This window comes from Ranitomeya imitator, chromosome 8 (assembly GCF_032444005.1).
Source record: "Ranitomeya imitator isolate aRanImi1 chromosome 8, aRanImi1.pri, whole genome shotgun sequence".
In the NCBI taxonomy this organism is placed as follows: Eukaryota; Metazoa; Chordata; class Amphibia; order Anura; family Dendrobatidae; genus Ranitomeya; species Ranitomeya imitator.
Genome location: NC_091289.1, coordinates 16,518,865 through 16,536,848, shown reverse-complemented (window position 1 = coordinate 16,536,848; position 17,984 = coordinate 16,518,865). Strand labels below are relative to the sequence as shown.

Genomic DNA, 17,984 nt, shown 5'->3' with positions numbered 1-17,984 from the left:
GTCTCTACAATACCTGACGCAGCCTGCGGGTCACAGTGGCGCCGTTTGTACACTACCAGACGCAGCCTGCGGGTCATAGTGGCGCTGTGTCTACAATACCTGACGCAGCCTGCGGGTCATAGTGGCGCTGTCTCTACAATACCTGACGCAGCCTGCGGGTCACAGTGGCGCCGTTTGTACACTACCAGACGCAGCCTGCGGGTCATAGTGGCGCTGTCTCTACAATACCTGACGCAGCCTGCGGGTCATAGTGGCGCCGTCTCTACAATACCTGACGCAGCCTGCGGGTCATAGTGGCGCTGTCTCTACAATACCTGACGCAGCCTGCGGGTCATAGTGGCGCTGTCTCTACAATACCTGACGCAGCCTGCGGGTCATAGTGGCGCCGTCTCTACAATACCAGATGCAGCCTGCGGGTCATAGTGGCGCTGTGTCTACAATACCTGACGCAGCCTGCGGGTCATAGTGGCGCCGTCTCTACAATACCTGACGCAGCCTGCGGGTCATAGTGGCGCTGTCTCTACAATACCTGACGCAGCCTGCGGGTCATAGTGGCGCCGTCTCTACAATACCAGATGCAGCCTGCGGGTCATAGTGGCGCTGTGTCTACAATACCTGACGCAGCCTGCGGGTCATAGTGGCGCCGTCTCTACAATACCTGACGCAGCCTGCGGGTCACAGTGGCGCCGTTTGTACACTACCAGACGCAGCCTGCGGGTCATAGTGGCGCTGTCTCTACAATACCTGACGCAGCCTGCGGGTCACAGTGGCGCCGTCATCCGGAGGTTGTAAGACATTTGATCTAGGATGCGATGCACCGTGAGCCCTGATAACGAGGAGGAATTGGGGTTGGACCTCGCAATTTTCTTCTGGCGGCTTTGGGTAAATTAGAAGTAAAAGAGGTCACAAATAAAGATTTATTCTGGAGGGAACCAGGGAAATCTGTAATAAATGAGGAGCGCTGACGCCGAGGTCCGCGGGTAAAGTGGAGGAGAATGTTCCCGGGTTTTCGGCCCAGACTCTATTGTATTTTCTCCAGTGCGTTTGTCATTTACGCCTAACAAGCTTTAAAGGGGCAGCAGTAAACCTTAGAGGGGCCGCACAGACAGACATAATTGCATGTCTTCTGTACCACAATGGCCTTACACCTCAATCTGTCTTCCTTTCTGGGTCTCTATGAGAAATAGAAATCAGCTGTCGCTGTTGATAAATGATCGCGTTTCACTCTCTTCTTTTCTCCTTTTATTTATTTCTTTTTATTTCTTTTTTTTTTCCATTTCTCACCCAGGGGGATTCCAGGAAAGAAATGTGGGAACATAATCTTATCAGCGGAGGAGCTCAGCAATTGTCGGGTTTGTATACGTTTTTCTACACATTGTAACAAAAGATCAGCGCATCGCCGCTGCACTGGTAATGGATATTATCAGTACAGTATCTATATTTTTCTATTGATCTAACGCATCTACTACGAAAGAAGAATCAACTTTCGGAATAGCAGAATTAGAAGATTTTCAACAATTTTGTATCTAAATATGTGTCTCCATGGTAACAGACAACAAACAAACCTGTGTAGTCAGATCCTGCCGTCATGCTCCTTTCCATCCGTCCTCTACAGAGACATTTGGTACAATAGCAGGTAGTAGGGGACAGATCAAATTGAAGGGAGTATGTTGGGTCAGACTATGAAGGGTTGTTTGTTGCCATGGAGACACATAGGTCCGCATGGCAGCTGCAGGCACAAAGTGGTAGAAGACTGTTTGCAAAGCTGCAACTATTTTTTTTAACGTCCAACCAAAGATTTCCTCCGGTAGAAGGAGAAATGTAGCATTACAGGCTCCTAATTCACATAAATGGCTGAGCACATAGTACATGGCAAGTTCTCCAAAGGAAATAATGTGGCTGAGGCCCCTGGAGACTCATATTAACCAGGGCTGGGGTTCGACTGCTACCTCTACACCCATGGCTACCTCTGCAACCCCTACATCTGCAGCTGCTACACTTGTGGCTACCTCTACACCCCCTACACCCATGGCTACCTCTGCAACCCCTACACCCATGGCTACCTCTGCAACCCCTACACCTGTGACTACCTCTTCAACTCTAACCCAAGGCTACTTCTGCAATCCTGTTTCTATAAAAAGACCAGTAGCGCTTCTACCCTTAGGAGACTCGACAGCAAGTAATGATACAATTCCACCCTTTTGTATCGTAATCTATAGAGAAATAAAAATCAAGTAATACCTGCGCTGAGTGACAAAAATCCTCCGTACCCTACAATCTATGTTATCCAAAAGAGAATTTTTACAGGTTACCAAACCAAAAAAGCGAAAGCATAACCGCAGTGTGGATAAATATCCTATTTCATAAAATACCAGGAGCGTCTTAGTTGTCAAATAGGTAAATGTAACAGATTGTTACCTTTGAGTAATAAGTAGAATTAACCGGCTCCTTATGGTGGTCTTACTAGGTGGAGCCGCTCTGTGCGCTGCCCCGGCCGGTGGCAGAACGCCCAAAGCACGCTCCCCACTTGGGACTAGTGAGCGCTGGAGTAGCCGCTGGGTTCTCTGCCGAAGCAGAACCTAACGTGACGTCACAATCACGTGAGTAAACACGTGACTAGGCTAAGGAGAGCAGCGAGGACCAAATCCTACGCGTTTCGGAACTAACGTGTTCCTTCTTCAGGCCAAGGGCAGCGCACAGAGCGGCTCCACCTGAAGACACACACCGGAACTACGGACGCAGTGGATACAGTCCAGTAGGATCATCATAAGAAGCCTGCCAATTCTTTTCAACACCATGGACGCAATGGATACAGTCTAGTAAGACCACCATAAGGAGCCGGTTAATTCTACTTATTACTCAAAGGTAACAATCTGTTACATTTACCTATTTGACAACTAAGATGCTCCTGGTATTTTATGAAATAGGATATTTATCCACACTGCGGTTATGCTTTCGCTTTTTTGGTTTGGTAACCTGTAAAAATTCTCTTTTGGATAACATAGATTGTAGGGTACGGAGGATTTTTGTCACTCAGCGCAGGTATTACTTGATTTTTACTTCTGCAATCCCTACACTTGTGGCTATCTCTGCCACCTCTACACCTGTGACTACCTTTGCAACCCCTACACCCATGGCTATCTCTGCAGCCAATACACTTGTGGCCACTTCTGCAACCCCTACACCCATGGTTATTTCTCCTCCCCTACAGCCATAGATACTTCTACACCACCTACACCTGTGGCTACCTCTATACACCATGGCTAACTGTCTGCACCCAATATACATGTGCCTACCTCTGTCCCCCTACTTCCATGGCTACCTCTGCACCCAATATGTCTGTCACTACCTCTGCTACCTTACACCTGTGGCTACCTCTGCAACCATGGCTACTTCTGCAACACCTACATCCATGGCTACCTATACACTCCCTACACTTGTGGCTACCTCTGCAACCCATACACCTGTTACTACCTTTGAAACCCCTACACCCATGACTACCTCTGCAGCCAATACACTCGTGGCTACTTATGCACCCCTACAGCCATGGTTACCTCTGCAGCCCCTACACTTGTGGTTACCTCTGCAACCCCTACACTTGTGGTTACCTCTGCAACCCCTACACTTGTGGTTACCTCTGCAACCCCTACACTTGTGGTTACCTCTGCAACCCCTACACTTGTGGTTACCTCTGCAACCCCTACATGTGTTGTTACCTCTGCAACCCCTACACTCGTGGTTACCACTGCAACCCCTACACTTGTGGTTACCTCTGCAACCCCTACACTTATGGTTACCTCTGCAACCCCTACACTTGTGGTTACCTCTGCTGCCCCTACACTTGTGGTTACCTCTGCAGCCCCTACACTTGTGGTTACCTCTGCAGCCCCTACACTTGTGGGTACCTCTGCAGCCCCTACACGTGTTGTTACCACTGTAGCCCCTACACTTGTGGTTACCTCTGCAGCCCCTACACTTGTGGTTACCTCTGCAGCCCCTACACGTGTTGTTACCTCTGCAGCCCCTACACATGTTGTTACCTCTGCAACCCCCACACTTGTGGTTACCTCTGCAGCCCCTACACTTGTGGTTACCTCTGCAGCCCCTACACTTGTGGGTACCTCTGCAGCCCCTACACGTGTTGTTACCACTGTAGCCCCTACACTTGTGGTTACCTCTGCAGCCCCTACACGTGTTGTTACCTCTGCAGCCCCTACACTTGTGGTTACCTCTGCAGCCCCTACACGTGTTGTTACCTCTGCAGCCCCTACACATGTTGTTACCTCTGCAGCCCCTACACGTGTTGTTACCACTGTAGCCCCTACACTTGTGGTTACCTCTGCAGCCCCTACACGTGTTGTTACCTCTGCAGCCCCTACATTTGTGGTTACCTCTGCAGCCCCTACACTTGTGGGTACCTCTGCAGCCCCTACACTTGTGGTTACCTCTGCAACCCCTACACTTGTGGGTACCTCTGCAGCCCCTACACGTGTTGTTACCACTGTAGCCCCTACACTTGTGGTTACCTCTGCAGCCCCTACACTTGTGGTTACCTCTGCAGCCCCTACACGTGTTGTTACCTCTGCAGCCCCTACACATGTTGTTACCTCTGCAACCCCCACACTTGTGGTTACCTCTGCAGCCCCTACATTTGTGGTTACCTCTGCAGCCCCTACACTTGTGGGTACCTCTGCAGCCCCTACACTTGTGGTTACCTCTGCAGCCCCTACACTTGTGGGTACCTCTGCAGCCCCTACACGTGTTGTTACCACTGTAGCCCCTACACTTGTGGTTACCTCTGCAGCCCCTACACTTGTGGTTACCTCTGCAGCCCCTACACGTGTTGTTACCTCTGCAGCCCCTACACATGTTGTTACCTCTGCAACCCCCACACTTGTGGTTACCTCTGCAGCCCCTACACTTGTGGTTACCTCTGCAGCCCCTACACTTGTGGGTACCTCTGCAGCCCCTACACGTGTTGTTACCACTGTAGCCCCTACACTTGTGGTTACCTCTGCAGCCCCTACACTTGTGGTTACCTCTGCAGCCCCTACACTTGTGGTTACCTCTGCAGCCCCTACACGTGTTGTTACCTCTGCAGCCCCTACACATGTTGTTACCTCTGCAACCCCCACACTTGTGGTTACCTCTGCAGCCCCTACACTTGTGGTTACCTCTGCAGCCCCTACACTTGTGGGTACCTCTGCAGCCCCTACACGTGTTGTTACCACTGTAGCCCCTACACTTGTGGTTACCTCTGCAGCCCCTACACTTGTGGTTACCTCTGCAGCCCCTACACGTGTTGTTACCTCTGCAGCCCCTACACATGTTGTTACCTCTGCAACCCCTACACTTGTGGTTACCTCTGCAGCCCCTACACTTGTGGTTACCTCTGCCGCCCCTACACTTGTGGTTACCTCTGCAACCCCTACATCCATAGCTACATCTGCAATCCCTAAAACCTGCTGCTATCTCTGAAATTTCTAAAAACCTGTGGCTTCCACTGCAAACCCTGCTTCTCTTGTAGAGGAGGAATTTAAAAAACAACTGGATAAATGTTCCTCTCCATCGCACAGTGTTTTCATCCTGTTCAGATTATTTTCTCCTTCACCTGTAAAGTAGAACAGAAGGTAAATCTCTGTTTCTCCTCTGATACACGTGGAAGCTTTGGGGAAAGGATTTTGATTGAAAATCTCCCAAGCTTTAGTTATTCCAATCAGTGATCAGGGACTTCACGGAGTACGGCGGGGCCGCCATCTTGGCACAATGTGATGCTGTGATTGCCTGGCTGATGCACTGCAAGGTGCTGCTGCTCCCAGCAATTATCGTCAGCCGCGTTACTTCTTCATCAGCTACATGTTAATTGCAGAAGTGCAACAGTAACAAACCGGCAATCAGCAGAAAAGATGGGGATCACACTGCAGATTTCACCGTTCAGTCTGATATTTAGTAAAGCCTGAGTTTTTACAGCGTTGGACTGAAGGTTGTGCCAACTTTTGTTCATGGGTATCAATTTTGGTACAAATAAAGGAGACATTACGTTTGGGGAATTTTTTTTTTTTCACTGAGCGGGGCTCGGCTGATGACGTATCTATAGGAAATCAAAGGGGCATATTGGTCACAGGGTCCAAGAGAACCTGAAGAGCCTTCTGCCATCAAAAGAGCAGCAGTATTAGAAAAGGACAATGTAAAGGCTATAAAATGTATGCACATGTAGTATACATAAATAACAATGCCATACTATATACAAATAATGCTACCATAACGTATACACAAATATTCCTGCCATGCTGTACACTTAAATAATGATACCATAATGTATACACAAATAATACTGACATACTGTACACATAAATAATGATACCATAATGAATATATAAATAATGCTACATTGCATATACATAAATAATGCTGGCATACACTTCGCAGAAATCATGATGCCTTACTATGCACATACACAATTCTACTATAATCTACATATGATAATGTCATGCTATACACATATATAATACTGCCATACTGTGCACATGTATAATACTGCCATACAGTACAGATATACCTCCATACTATACACGTATACAATACTGCCATACTTTACACCTGTATATTACTGCCATAATGTGTGTGTATATATATATATATATATATATATATATATATATATATATACAGTTAGGTCCATATATATTTGGACAGAGGCAACATTTTTCTAATTTTGGTTATAGATATTACCACAATGAATTTTAAACAAAACAATTCAGATGCAGTTGAAGTTCAGACTTTCAGCTTTCATTTGAGGGTATCCACATTATAATTGGATGAAGGGTTTAGGAGTTTCAGATCCCTAACATGTGCCCCCCTGTTTTTAAAGGGACCAAAATTAATTGGACAGATTCAATAATTTAAAAAAAAATGTTCATTTTTAGTACTTGGTTGAAAACCCTTTGTTGGCAATGACTGCCTGAAGTCTTGAACTCATGGACATCACCAGATGCCGTGTTTCCTCCTTTTTGATGCTCTGCCAGGCCTTCACTGCGGTGGGTTTCAGTTGCTGTTTGTTTGTGGGCCTTTCTGTCTGAAGTTTAGTCTTTAACAAGTGAAATGCTGCTCAATTGGGTTGAGATCAGGTGACTGACTTGGCCATTCAGGAATATTCCACTTCTTTGCTTTAATAAACTCCTAGGTTGCTTTGGCTTTATGTTTTGGGTCATTGTCCATCTGTGAAGGTGTTTCTCTTCACCATGGAGATTATTCTGCGATCATCCACCACTGTTGTCTTCTGTGGGCGCCCAGGTCTTTTTGCATTGATGAGTTCACCAGTGCTTTCTTTCTTTCTCAGGATGTACCAAACTGTAGATTTTGTCACTCCTAATATTGTAGCAATTTATCGGATGTTTTTTTTTTCTGATTTCGCAGCTTAAGGATGGCTTGTTTCACCTGCATGGAGAGCTCCTTTAACCGCATGTTTACTTCACAGCAAAGCCTTCCAAATGCAGCACCACACCTCAAATCAACTCCAGGCCTTTTATCTGCTTAATTGAGAATGACATAACGAAGGGATTGCCCACACCTGTCCATGAAATAGCCTTGGAGTCAATTGTCCAATTACTTTAGGTCCCTTTAAAAACAGGGTGGCAGATATTAAGGAGCTGAAACTCCTAAACCCTTCATCCAATTTTAATGTGGATACTCTCAAATGAAAGCTGAAAGTCTGAACTTCAACTGCATCTGAATTGTTTTGTTTAAAATTCATTGTGGTAATGTCTATAACCAAAATTATAAAAATGTTGTCTCTGTCCAAATATATATGGACCTAACTGTATATATATATATACTTCCATACCATACACATATATAATACTGCCCTACTGTGCACATGTATAATACTGCCATACAATACAGATATAATACCTCCATACTATACACATATACAATACTGCCATACTTTACACCTGTATATTACTTTCATAATGTACATATATATATAATACTTCCATACCATACACATATATAATACTGCCATACTGTACGCATGTATTATACTGCAATACAGTACAGATATATACCTCCATACTATACACATGTACAATACTGCCATACTTTACACATGTATATTACTGCCATAATGTAGATATATATAATACTTCCATACTATACACATATATAATACTGTCATACTGTAAACATGAATAATTATATATGGTACTATACAAATAAATAATAATGCCATACTATACACATAAACAATGCCACTATAATCTACACATATATAATGCAGCCATATTGTACACATATAAAATACTTTCTTACTATATAAATGTATGATACTATCATACTGTACAAATAAATAATGATGTCATACTACACAGATCAATAATGCTACCATGCGGTACACATAAATAATGATGTCATACCATACATAATGCTGCCATATTGTACACATAAATAATACTGCTATAGCATACATATAAATAATGCTGCTATACAATACACAAAATAATGCTACGATACTGCACACATAAATAATGCCATCATACTACACATATAAAAAATGATACCATGCTGCACACATAAATAATGACGTCATATTACCTAAATAAATAATTAGGTCACACCATACACATATATTGATGCCATATTGTATACATAAATAATACTGCTATGCCGTACACATAAATAAAGCCGCAATACAATATACAAATAATGGTACAATACTGTACATATTAAAAAATGGCAATGAACAATGTATGCCGAAATAACAACATTCTCTGATTCTAGATCCAGGAGATTTGCCTGGGATTTATGATCTTATGTTGCATGTATGTAAATAACTGAACGGACCTGCAAGTAAAAAGTTTCAAAACTTTGAGAAATCAGCGTGACCACCGAGCAGCTACAGATGTAATCAGGCGAACTGTCCGAAGGTTGTTATTATTAAAGGTGCATTAGTGTAACCAGCGCGTTCTCCATTACAGGACATCGTCACTCTGCAGCTCTGTGCTAATAAGTTGGACAAGAAAGATTTCTTCGGGAAGTCAGACCCTTTCCTCGTATTCTACCGCAGCAATGAGGACGGCACGTAAGTCCGACTGCTCACTCCTTATTATAAACTACCTGATGGAGGAAAGGGGGCGCTCTGGAGAACCTCCCGTCCCCGACTTATAATAAAGCAACAATTAAGAACCCGCTGAGATCATCACAAAACCAACTAACCGCTCCAAGACTGGGCGGAAAACGGTGACCGTAATGTGGATTTCCTGCAGATTTGTTACAGATTTCACCCTTCTGCATTGAAATCCACGATGAAAATCCACAGAAATCATCGATATGCTGCGGATTTAGAAATTTGCACCCGCTCAGGGCCAAAATGTGTAGATGAGATTTGTTAGATATGTCACCCACTTTCTTTTCAGAAAGAGCAAAAACTTTACTTTTGCAGCTACTGAAGAATTAGGTCCACACGGAACCAGGAATAATCAGTGTCTAATCCGCAGCAAAATCTTCATGAATTACAAGCAGATTGATGGCAGATTTTGCTGCGTATTTCACCCTATGCGTTGTAAAGAGTGAAATCCAGAGAAAACATCAATTGATATGTTGTGGATTTACTTTGCAGATGCAGTAAATTATATATGCAGTTACTGAAAAAAATAGGTCTACATAGAAGCAGAAAAAAAATCTGTGTCTAATCTGCAGCAAAAATCTGCATGATAATCAAGCAGATTTTGTTGGGGATTTCACCCTATACATTGCAAAGAGTGAAATTCAGAGAAAACATCAATTGATATGTTGTGCATTTATGCTGTGTGTAGATAAGAAAACAATGAGTTTTCAAGTGGAAACCGCTTAAGAAAACGCTCCTTCTTTGTGCAATTTTTGCGAGTTGTTTTTGAAGAGTTTTTTTTTTATTTTTTTTTTATGGAAGTTTGGAGAATATTCCATCAGAAGAAGTTTCAAAGAAGTGACCTGCACTTTCCTTTTGTTCTACCAGATGTTTTTTTGAAAACCTGAAATGGAAAAAAAATCTGAACGTAAAAACAAAAAAGCGATTTTAACAATAGAAATGAATAATTAGTGTTTGTTTTTTTTAGCAAACGTTCAGCCATTTTTGGAGCCTAAACCTCCCTAGCATTTTCTTCTGCTGCAACATTGTAACAAACAAGTGTGTAAAGTAAAATATTTACGATTACTTTTAACAAACAGAAAAGCGGGGAATGGAAAGACAAAACATATTAGAAAGTTGCAGAACGTTTCATTGCACGATCACCAGGATGAAAGAATCATTGACCTTATTTTACAGGTTCACAATCTGCCACAAAACAGAAGTTGTGAAGAACACGTTGAACCCCGTATGGCAGCCGTTCACTATCCCCGTGCGAGCGCTGTGTAACGGTGACTATGACAGGTCCGGGAATCCCTGGATCCATTCTCCAGGTGTTATCTCTGTAGTTAGTAACAATTGTATTCCAGGTGCCCCCCTATGACACCGGCATGGCGGGTACTGGGGTCCGGGGTCACTAAACGTCAGTCTGTTCTGGGGGAGGATTTGTGGCCGCAGCTGTATGTACATATGTGTATATGTATGAATGTCTTCTCATATGATTGAGCATTTCTATGTATGAATGTGCTTATATATGTCTGCATGAGTGTGCATGTATAGTAGATATGCAAGAATATAAGTATATGTGCTCTTATATAAGAATGTGCATTTATGTGGGGTTTTTAAGTGAGCAGTTGTGCTTGTGTGTCTGGAGTGTGTATTTCTGTTCATATACTGTATGTATGTATTATGTGGATTTATATGGATGTGTATGTGTGTATATATGTAGTGTGTGTAGTTATATGAATGTGTATGTGTGTATATATGTATTGTGTGGATTTATATGGATGTGTATGTGTGTATGTATGTATTATGTGGATTTATATGGATGTGTATGTATGTATTGTGTGTAGTTATATGAATGTGTATGTGTGTATATATGTATTGTATGGGTTTATATGAATGTGTATGTGTGTATGTATGTATTATGTGGATTTATATGGATGTGTATGTGTGTATATAGGTAGTGTGTGGATTTATATGGATGTGTACATATGTATAATGTGGATTTATATGGATGTGTATGTGTGTATATATGTATTACTAGCTATTGAACCCGTTCTACGCCCGGGTGGCGAGCATTTATATTGGTATATGGTCTCCATCCTGGTATGTGCTGCTCCATCCTGCGCCCCCATCCTGTCATGTGCTGCTCCCATCCTGCGCCCCCGTTCTGTCATGTGCTGCTCCCATCCTGCGCCCCCGTTCTGTCATGTGCTGCTCCCATCCTGCGCCTCCATTCTGTCATTTGCTGCTCCCATCCTGTCATTTTCTGCTCCCATCCTGCGCCCGTTCTGTCATTTGCTGCTCCCATCCTGCGTCCCCGTTCTGTCATTTGCTGCTGCCATCCTGCGCCCGTTCTGTCATGTGCTGCTGCCATCCTGCGCCCGTTCTGTCATGTGCTGCTGCCATCCTGCGCCCGTTCTGTCATGTGCTGCTGCCATCCTGCGCCCGTTCTGTCATGTGCTGCTGCCATCCTGCGCCCGTTCTGTCATGTGCTGCTGCCATCCTGCGCCCGTTCTGTCATGTGCTGCTCCCATCCTGCGCCCGTTCTGTCATGTGCTGCTGCCATCCTGCGCCCGTTCTGTCATGTGCTGCTGCCATCCTGCGCCCGTTCTGTCATGTGCTGCTGCCATCCTTCGCCCGTTCTGTCATGTGCTGCTGCCATCCTTCGCCCGTTCTGTCATGTGCTGCTGCCATCATTCGCCCGTTCTGCTGCTGCCATCCTGCGCCCGTTCTGTCATGTGCTGCTGCCATCCTTCGCCCGTTCTGTCATGTGCTGCTGCCATCCTGCGCCCGTTCTGTCATGTGCTGCGGCCATCCTGCGCCCGTTCTGTCATGTGCTGCTGCCATCCTGCGCCCGTTCTGTCATATGTTGCGGCCATCCTGCGCCCGTTCTGTCATGTGCTGCGGCCATCCTGCGCCCGTTCTGTCATGTGCTGCGGCCATCCTGCGCCCGTTCTGTCATGTGCTGCTGCCATCCTGCGCCACCATTGTATTATATGCCCCCCGCTCCAGTGTGTATGCCCCCGAATGCTGCTGCCATATAAAAAAAAAAAAAAATACCATACTCACCTATCGTCGGGCTCCACTGCAGGTATGTCTTCAAGAAAATGGCGCCGAAAAGCGGGGACTGCGCAGGCGCCGATTCCGGCAGCAGGAATCGGCGCCTGCGCAGTCCGCGCTTTCCGGCGCCATTTTCTTGAAGACACACCTGCAGTGGAGCCGGAGTGTGTCTTCAAGAAAATGGCGCCGGAAAGCGCGGACTGCGCAGGCGCCGATTCCGGCAGCAGGAATCGGCGCCTGCGCAGTCCGCGCCCTCCGGAGCCGGGAGCAGAGGAGCCGGGAGACGGAGCCGCAAGCAGCGCTGGAACCGGGAAAGGTGAGTATACTTACCCTCCCTCCTGGCGGTCCCTGACTCTCCGGTGGAGATCGCGGTATGCGTTCAGTGCTTACGCATACCGCGATCTCCCGGGAGCGTCGCTCTGTGAGGCCCAGACTGCGCCGGCGCTTGCGCTTGCGCAGTCTATAGAGGCTTCGGACAGAGTGACGCTCCCAGCGTTATATTATAGATGTGGATTTATATGGATGTGTATATATGTATTATGTGGATTTATATGGATGTGTATGTGTGTATATATGTATTATGTGGATTTATATGGATGTGTATATATGTATTATGTGGATTTATATGTATGTGTATGTGTGTATATATGTATTGTGTGGATTTATATGGATGTGTATGTGTGTATATATGTATTATGTGGATTTATATGGATGTGTATGTGTGTATATATGTATTGTGTGTAGTTATATGGATGTGTATGTGTGTATATATGTATTGTGTGGATTTATATGGATGTGTATATATGTATTGTGTGCATTTATATGGATGTGTATGTGTGTATATATGTATTATGTGGATTTATATGGATGTGTATGTGTGTATATATGTATTATGTGGATTTATATGGATGTGTATGTGTGTATATATGTATTATGTGGATTTATATGGATGTGTATGTGTGTATATATGTATTGTGTGTAGTTATATGGATGTGTATGTGTGTATATATGTATTGTGTGCATTTATATGGATGTGTATGTGTGTATATATGTATTATGTGGATTTATATGGATGTGTATGTGTGTATATATGTATTATGTGGATTTATATGTATGTGTATGTGTGTATATATGTATTGTGTGGATTTATATGGATGTGTATATATGTATTATGTGGATTTATATGGATGTGTATGTGTGTATATATGTATTATGTGGATTTATATGGATGTGTATATATGTATTATGTGGATTTATATGTATGTGTATGTGTGTATATATGTATTGTGTGGATTTATATGGATGTGTATGTGTGTATATATGTATTATGTGGATTTATATGGATGTGTATGTGTGTATATATGTATTATGTGGATTTATATGGATGTGTATGTGTGTATATATGTATTATGTGGATTTAAATGGATGTGTATGTGTGTATATATGTATTGTGTGTAGTTATATGGATGTGTATGTGTGTATATATGTATTGTGTGGATTTATATGGATGTGTATATATGTATTGTGTGCATTTATATGGATGTGTATGTGTGTATATATGTATTATGTGGATTTATATGGATGTGTATGTGTGTATATATGTATTATGTGGATTTATATGGATGTGTATGTGTGTATATATGTATTATGTGGATTTATATGGATGTGTATGTGTGTATATATGTATTACGGTATGTGGATTTATATGGATGTGTATGTGTGTATATATGTATTGTGTGGATTTATATGGATGTGTATGTGTGTATGTATGTATTGTATGGATTTATATGGATGTGTATGTGTGTATATATGTATTATGTGGATTTATATGGATGTGTATGTGTGTATATATGTATTATGTGGATTTATATGGATGTGTATGTGTGTATATATGTATTATGTGGATTTATATGGATGTGTATGTGTGTATATATGTATTATGTGGATTTATATGGATGTGTATGTGTGTATATATGTATTATGTGGATTTATATGGATGTGTATGTGTGTATATATGTATTGTGTGTAGTTATATGGATGTGTATGTGTGTATATATGTATTGTGTGGATTTATATGGATGTGTATGTGTGTATATATGTATTGTGTGGATTTATATGGATGTGTATGTGTGTATATATGTATTGTGTGGATTTATATGGATGTGTATGTGTGTATATATGTATTATGTGGATTTATATGGATGTGTATGTGTGTATATATGTATTGTGTGGATTTATATGGATGTGTATGTGTGTATATATGTATTATGTGGATTTATATGGATGTGTATGTGTGTATATATGTATTGTATGGATTTATATGGATGTGTATGTATGTATTGTGTGGATTTATATGGATGTGTATGTGTGTATATATGTATTATGTGGATTTATAAGGATGTGTGTATATACAGCAGGATCCTGTTGCACAGTGAGATATGGCGTCTATCGCTCCGGGATATGTTAGCGGCGTTCTCTGTATGTCCGGAGCAGCGAGCTGTTACACGGTGTTACAATCCCCTCCTGTGAGTCAGTTGTCAGGGAAGAGACGCTGAAAATAGCAGCTGACCGTTCCAACGCTGTCCCCTGCCGCCTCCTGTATCCCCGCACGTGTTCCCATCTCTCCAGCCGCGGCTTCATTCATTACATCCACCATTATAATAGTCAGCCAGTGCCGGACCCCCCTGTAATATGGGGACACTGGTGCATTACGGGGATTACAATAGATGATCAATTATTTCTTAATTAGTTAATTAATTGTATTCCTTCCTCTGTCTTTGCAGGACGGTGAAAGTGGACGTGTACGACTGGGACAGGGGAGGAAGGTATGCCGTGTAATAGGATTTACAGCTTTTTGAATAATTAAAGGGATGTTCCCCAAAAACATAAGGCCCCCCATCCCCCCGAAACTTCTCAAGTATTGTGAAATACGCCTGGGAAAGCCTCGCTGCAGCTCTGCATACGGGATTCAATTCAAAAGGAACCTGTCGGTCTTCCTGACAGGCTCCCTCATTACATAAAGACTGCTCTTACTGAGCAATGCTGCAGAACTTCAAGAAAACAGTGTGAAAATTAAGCTGTGCAGGGAAGAAAAGTCTGAGCACATGGGGAAGGGTCCGGTGGGCGGTCCCTCCGGTGGGCGGTCCCTCCGGTGGGCGGTCCCTCCACTCCTTCCTACCCCATTTACCTTGACTGACAGGTCTGTCCCTATATCCAAATAGTAAATGATGTGACAATCTGGCCAAATCGGGAGAGATGAAGCCAGAGATATTTCACCCTGTGACCAGACTGTTTTCCTCGTGTCTTGTTTTTTATTTTTCATTTTTTATATATTTATTTTTTTAAAACACCTTTTCGCAACAAGGGAGTCTCCCTAAATTACATGTAGCCCCTGGTTTGGGTAGGACAGGACAGCTGAAAGGATCATTTTAATGTGGCCGAATCGCAATACCAGGCTCAGCCCATAGATAGGGGTGGCGCTGTTTCCAATAACATCCCTTACAATGCGCAGATACAGGAAAGATAACTTTGCTCTATTGTTATTTTTCAGCCACGACTTCATCGGGGAGTTTACTACGAGTTACAGGGAGTTATCCAGAGGACAGAACCAGTTCAGTGTCTATGAGGTGAGGAAATATGTTATGAGTCTCGTCCTTCACGGCCGCTGAAGTCTCAGGTACCTCACATCTGAGAGGACTTTAGGGCATCGGCCGAGCAGCAGATTTATAACCGAGGATAGGAAACGTTTTGCTGCAGCGACGACTTCTCTAAGTCTGATCCTTAAAGTTTGTGTAAGAATCGTCTAAAAGAGATTGTGACATCAAATAACCAATATACAGTGTATATATATATATATTATAAGTCTAGGAAATACCTTTAAGCCTTATGCTCCATATGCTAGACTCATACCTCATGTTCTGCTGAAAAAATATTTCCAGCAGTCTCATTATCATCACAGACAGGATTACAGTGGAGCGTAACACCTCTGTACACAGTAGATAACACAGGATCCACCATTCACAATAGGTGATGTCACAGCTCACCTCCTCCTCCTGTACAATGACTGATAACACCTCTATATACAGTAGATAACACAGGATCCACCATTCACAATAGGTGATGTCACAGCTCACCTCCTCCTCCTGTACAATGACTGATAACACCTCTATATACAGTAGATAACACAGGATCCATCATGCACAATAGGTGATGTCACAGCTCACCTCCTCCTCCTCCTGTACAATGACTGATAACAGTTCTATATACAGTAGATAACACAGGATCCACCATTCACAATAGATGATGTCACAGCTCACCTCCTCCTCCTGTACAATGACTGATAACACCTCTATATACAGTAGATAACACAGGATCCACCATTCACAATAGGTGATGTCACAGCTCACCTCCTCCTGTACAATGACTGATAACACCTCTATATACAGTAGATAACACAGGATCCACCATTCACAATAGGTGATGTCACAGCTCACCTCCTCCCTCTGTACAATGACTGATAACACCTCTATATACAGTAGATAACACAGAACACACCATTCACAATAGGTGATGTCACAGCTCACCTCCTCCTGTACAATGACTGATAACACCTCTATATACAGTAATAACACAGGATACACCATTCACAATAGGTGATGTCATAGCTCACCTCCTCCTCCTGTACAATGACTGATAACACCTCTATATACAGTAGATAACACAGGATCCATCATGCACAATAGGTGATGTCACTGCTCACCTCCTCCTCCTCCTGTACAATGACTGATAACAGTTCTATATACAGTAGATAACACAGGATCCACCATTCACAATAGGTGATGTCACAGCTCACCTCCTCCTCCTGTACAATGACTGATAACACCTCTATATACAGTAGATAACACAGGATCCACCATTCACAATAGGTGATGTCACAGCTCACCTCCTCCTCCTGTACAATGACTGATAACACCTCTATATACAGTAGATAACACAGGATCCACCATTCACAATAGGTGATGTCACAGCTCACCTCCTCCTGTACAATGACTGATAACACCTCTATATACAGTAGATAACACAGGATCCACCATTCACAATAGGTGATGTCACAGCTCACCTCCTCCTCCTGTACAATGACTGATAACACCTCTATATACAGTAGATAACACAGGATCCACCATTCACAATAGGTGATGTCACAGCTCACCTCCTCCTCCTGTACAATGACTGATAACACCTCTATATACAGTAGATAACACAGGATCCACCATTCACAATAGGTGATGTCACAGCTCACCTCCTCCTGTACAATGACTGATAACACCTCTATATACAGTAGATAACACAGGATCCACCATTCACAATAGGTGATGTCACAGCTCACCTCCTCCTGTACAATGACTGATAACACCTCTATATACAGTAATAACACAGGATACACCATTCACAATAGGTGATGTCATAGCTCACCTCCTCCTCCTGTACAATGACTGATAACACCTCTATATACAGTAGATAACACAGGATCCATCATGCACAATAGGTGATGTCACAGCTCACCTCCTCCTCCTCCTGTACAATGACTGATAACAGTTCTATATACAGTAGATAACACAGGATCCACCATTCACAATAGGTGATGTCACAGCTCACCTCCTCCTCCTGTACAATGACTGATAACACCTCTATATACAGTAGATAACACAGGATCCACCATTCACAATAGGTGATGTCACAGCTCACCTCCTCCTCCTGTACAATGACTGATAACACCTCTATATACAGTAGATAACACAGGATCCACCATTCACTATAG

General features: G+C 43.3%; 1 protein-coding gene across 1 annotated transcript in view; it reads left to right on the top strand.

The window, feature by feature from the left end:
- Nucleotides 1–17,984, top strand: part of CPNE9 (copine family member 9) — a 231,918-nt gene that overhangs the window by 187,306 nt on the left and 26,628 nt on the right. Inside the window, exons 8-12 of the mRNA XM_069736441.1 lie at nt 1,289–1,352; nt 8,976–9,079; nt 10,301–10,405; nt 14,950–14,991; nt 15,717–15,792. Of these exons, the coding sequence (XP_069592542.1) occupies nt 1,289–1,352; nt 8,976–9,079; nt 10,301–10,405; nt 14,950–14,991; nt 15,717–15,792 (391 nt within the window). The remainder of the gene's footprint in view (nt 1–1,288; nt 1,353–8,975; nt 9,080–10,300; nt 10,406–14,949; nt 14,992–15,716; nt 15,793–17,984) is intronic.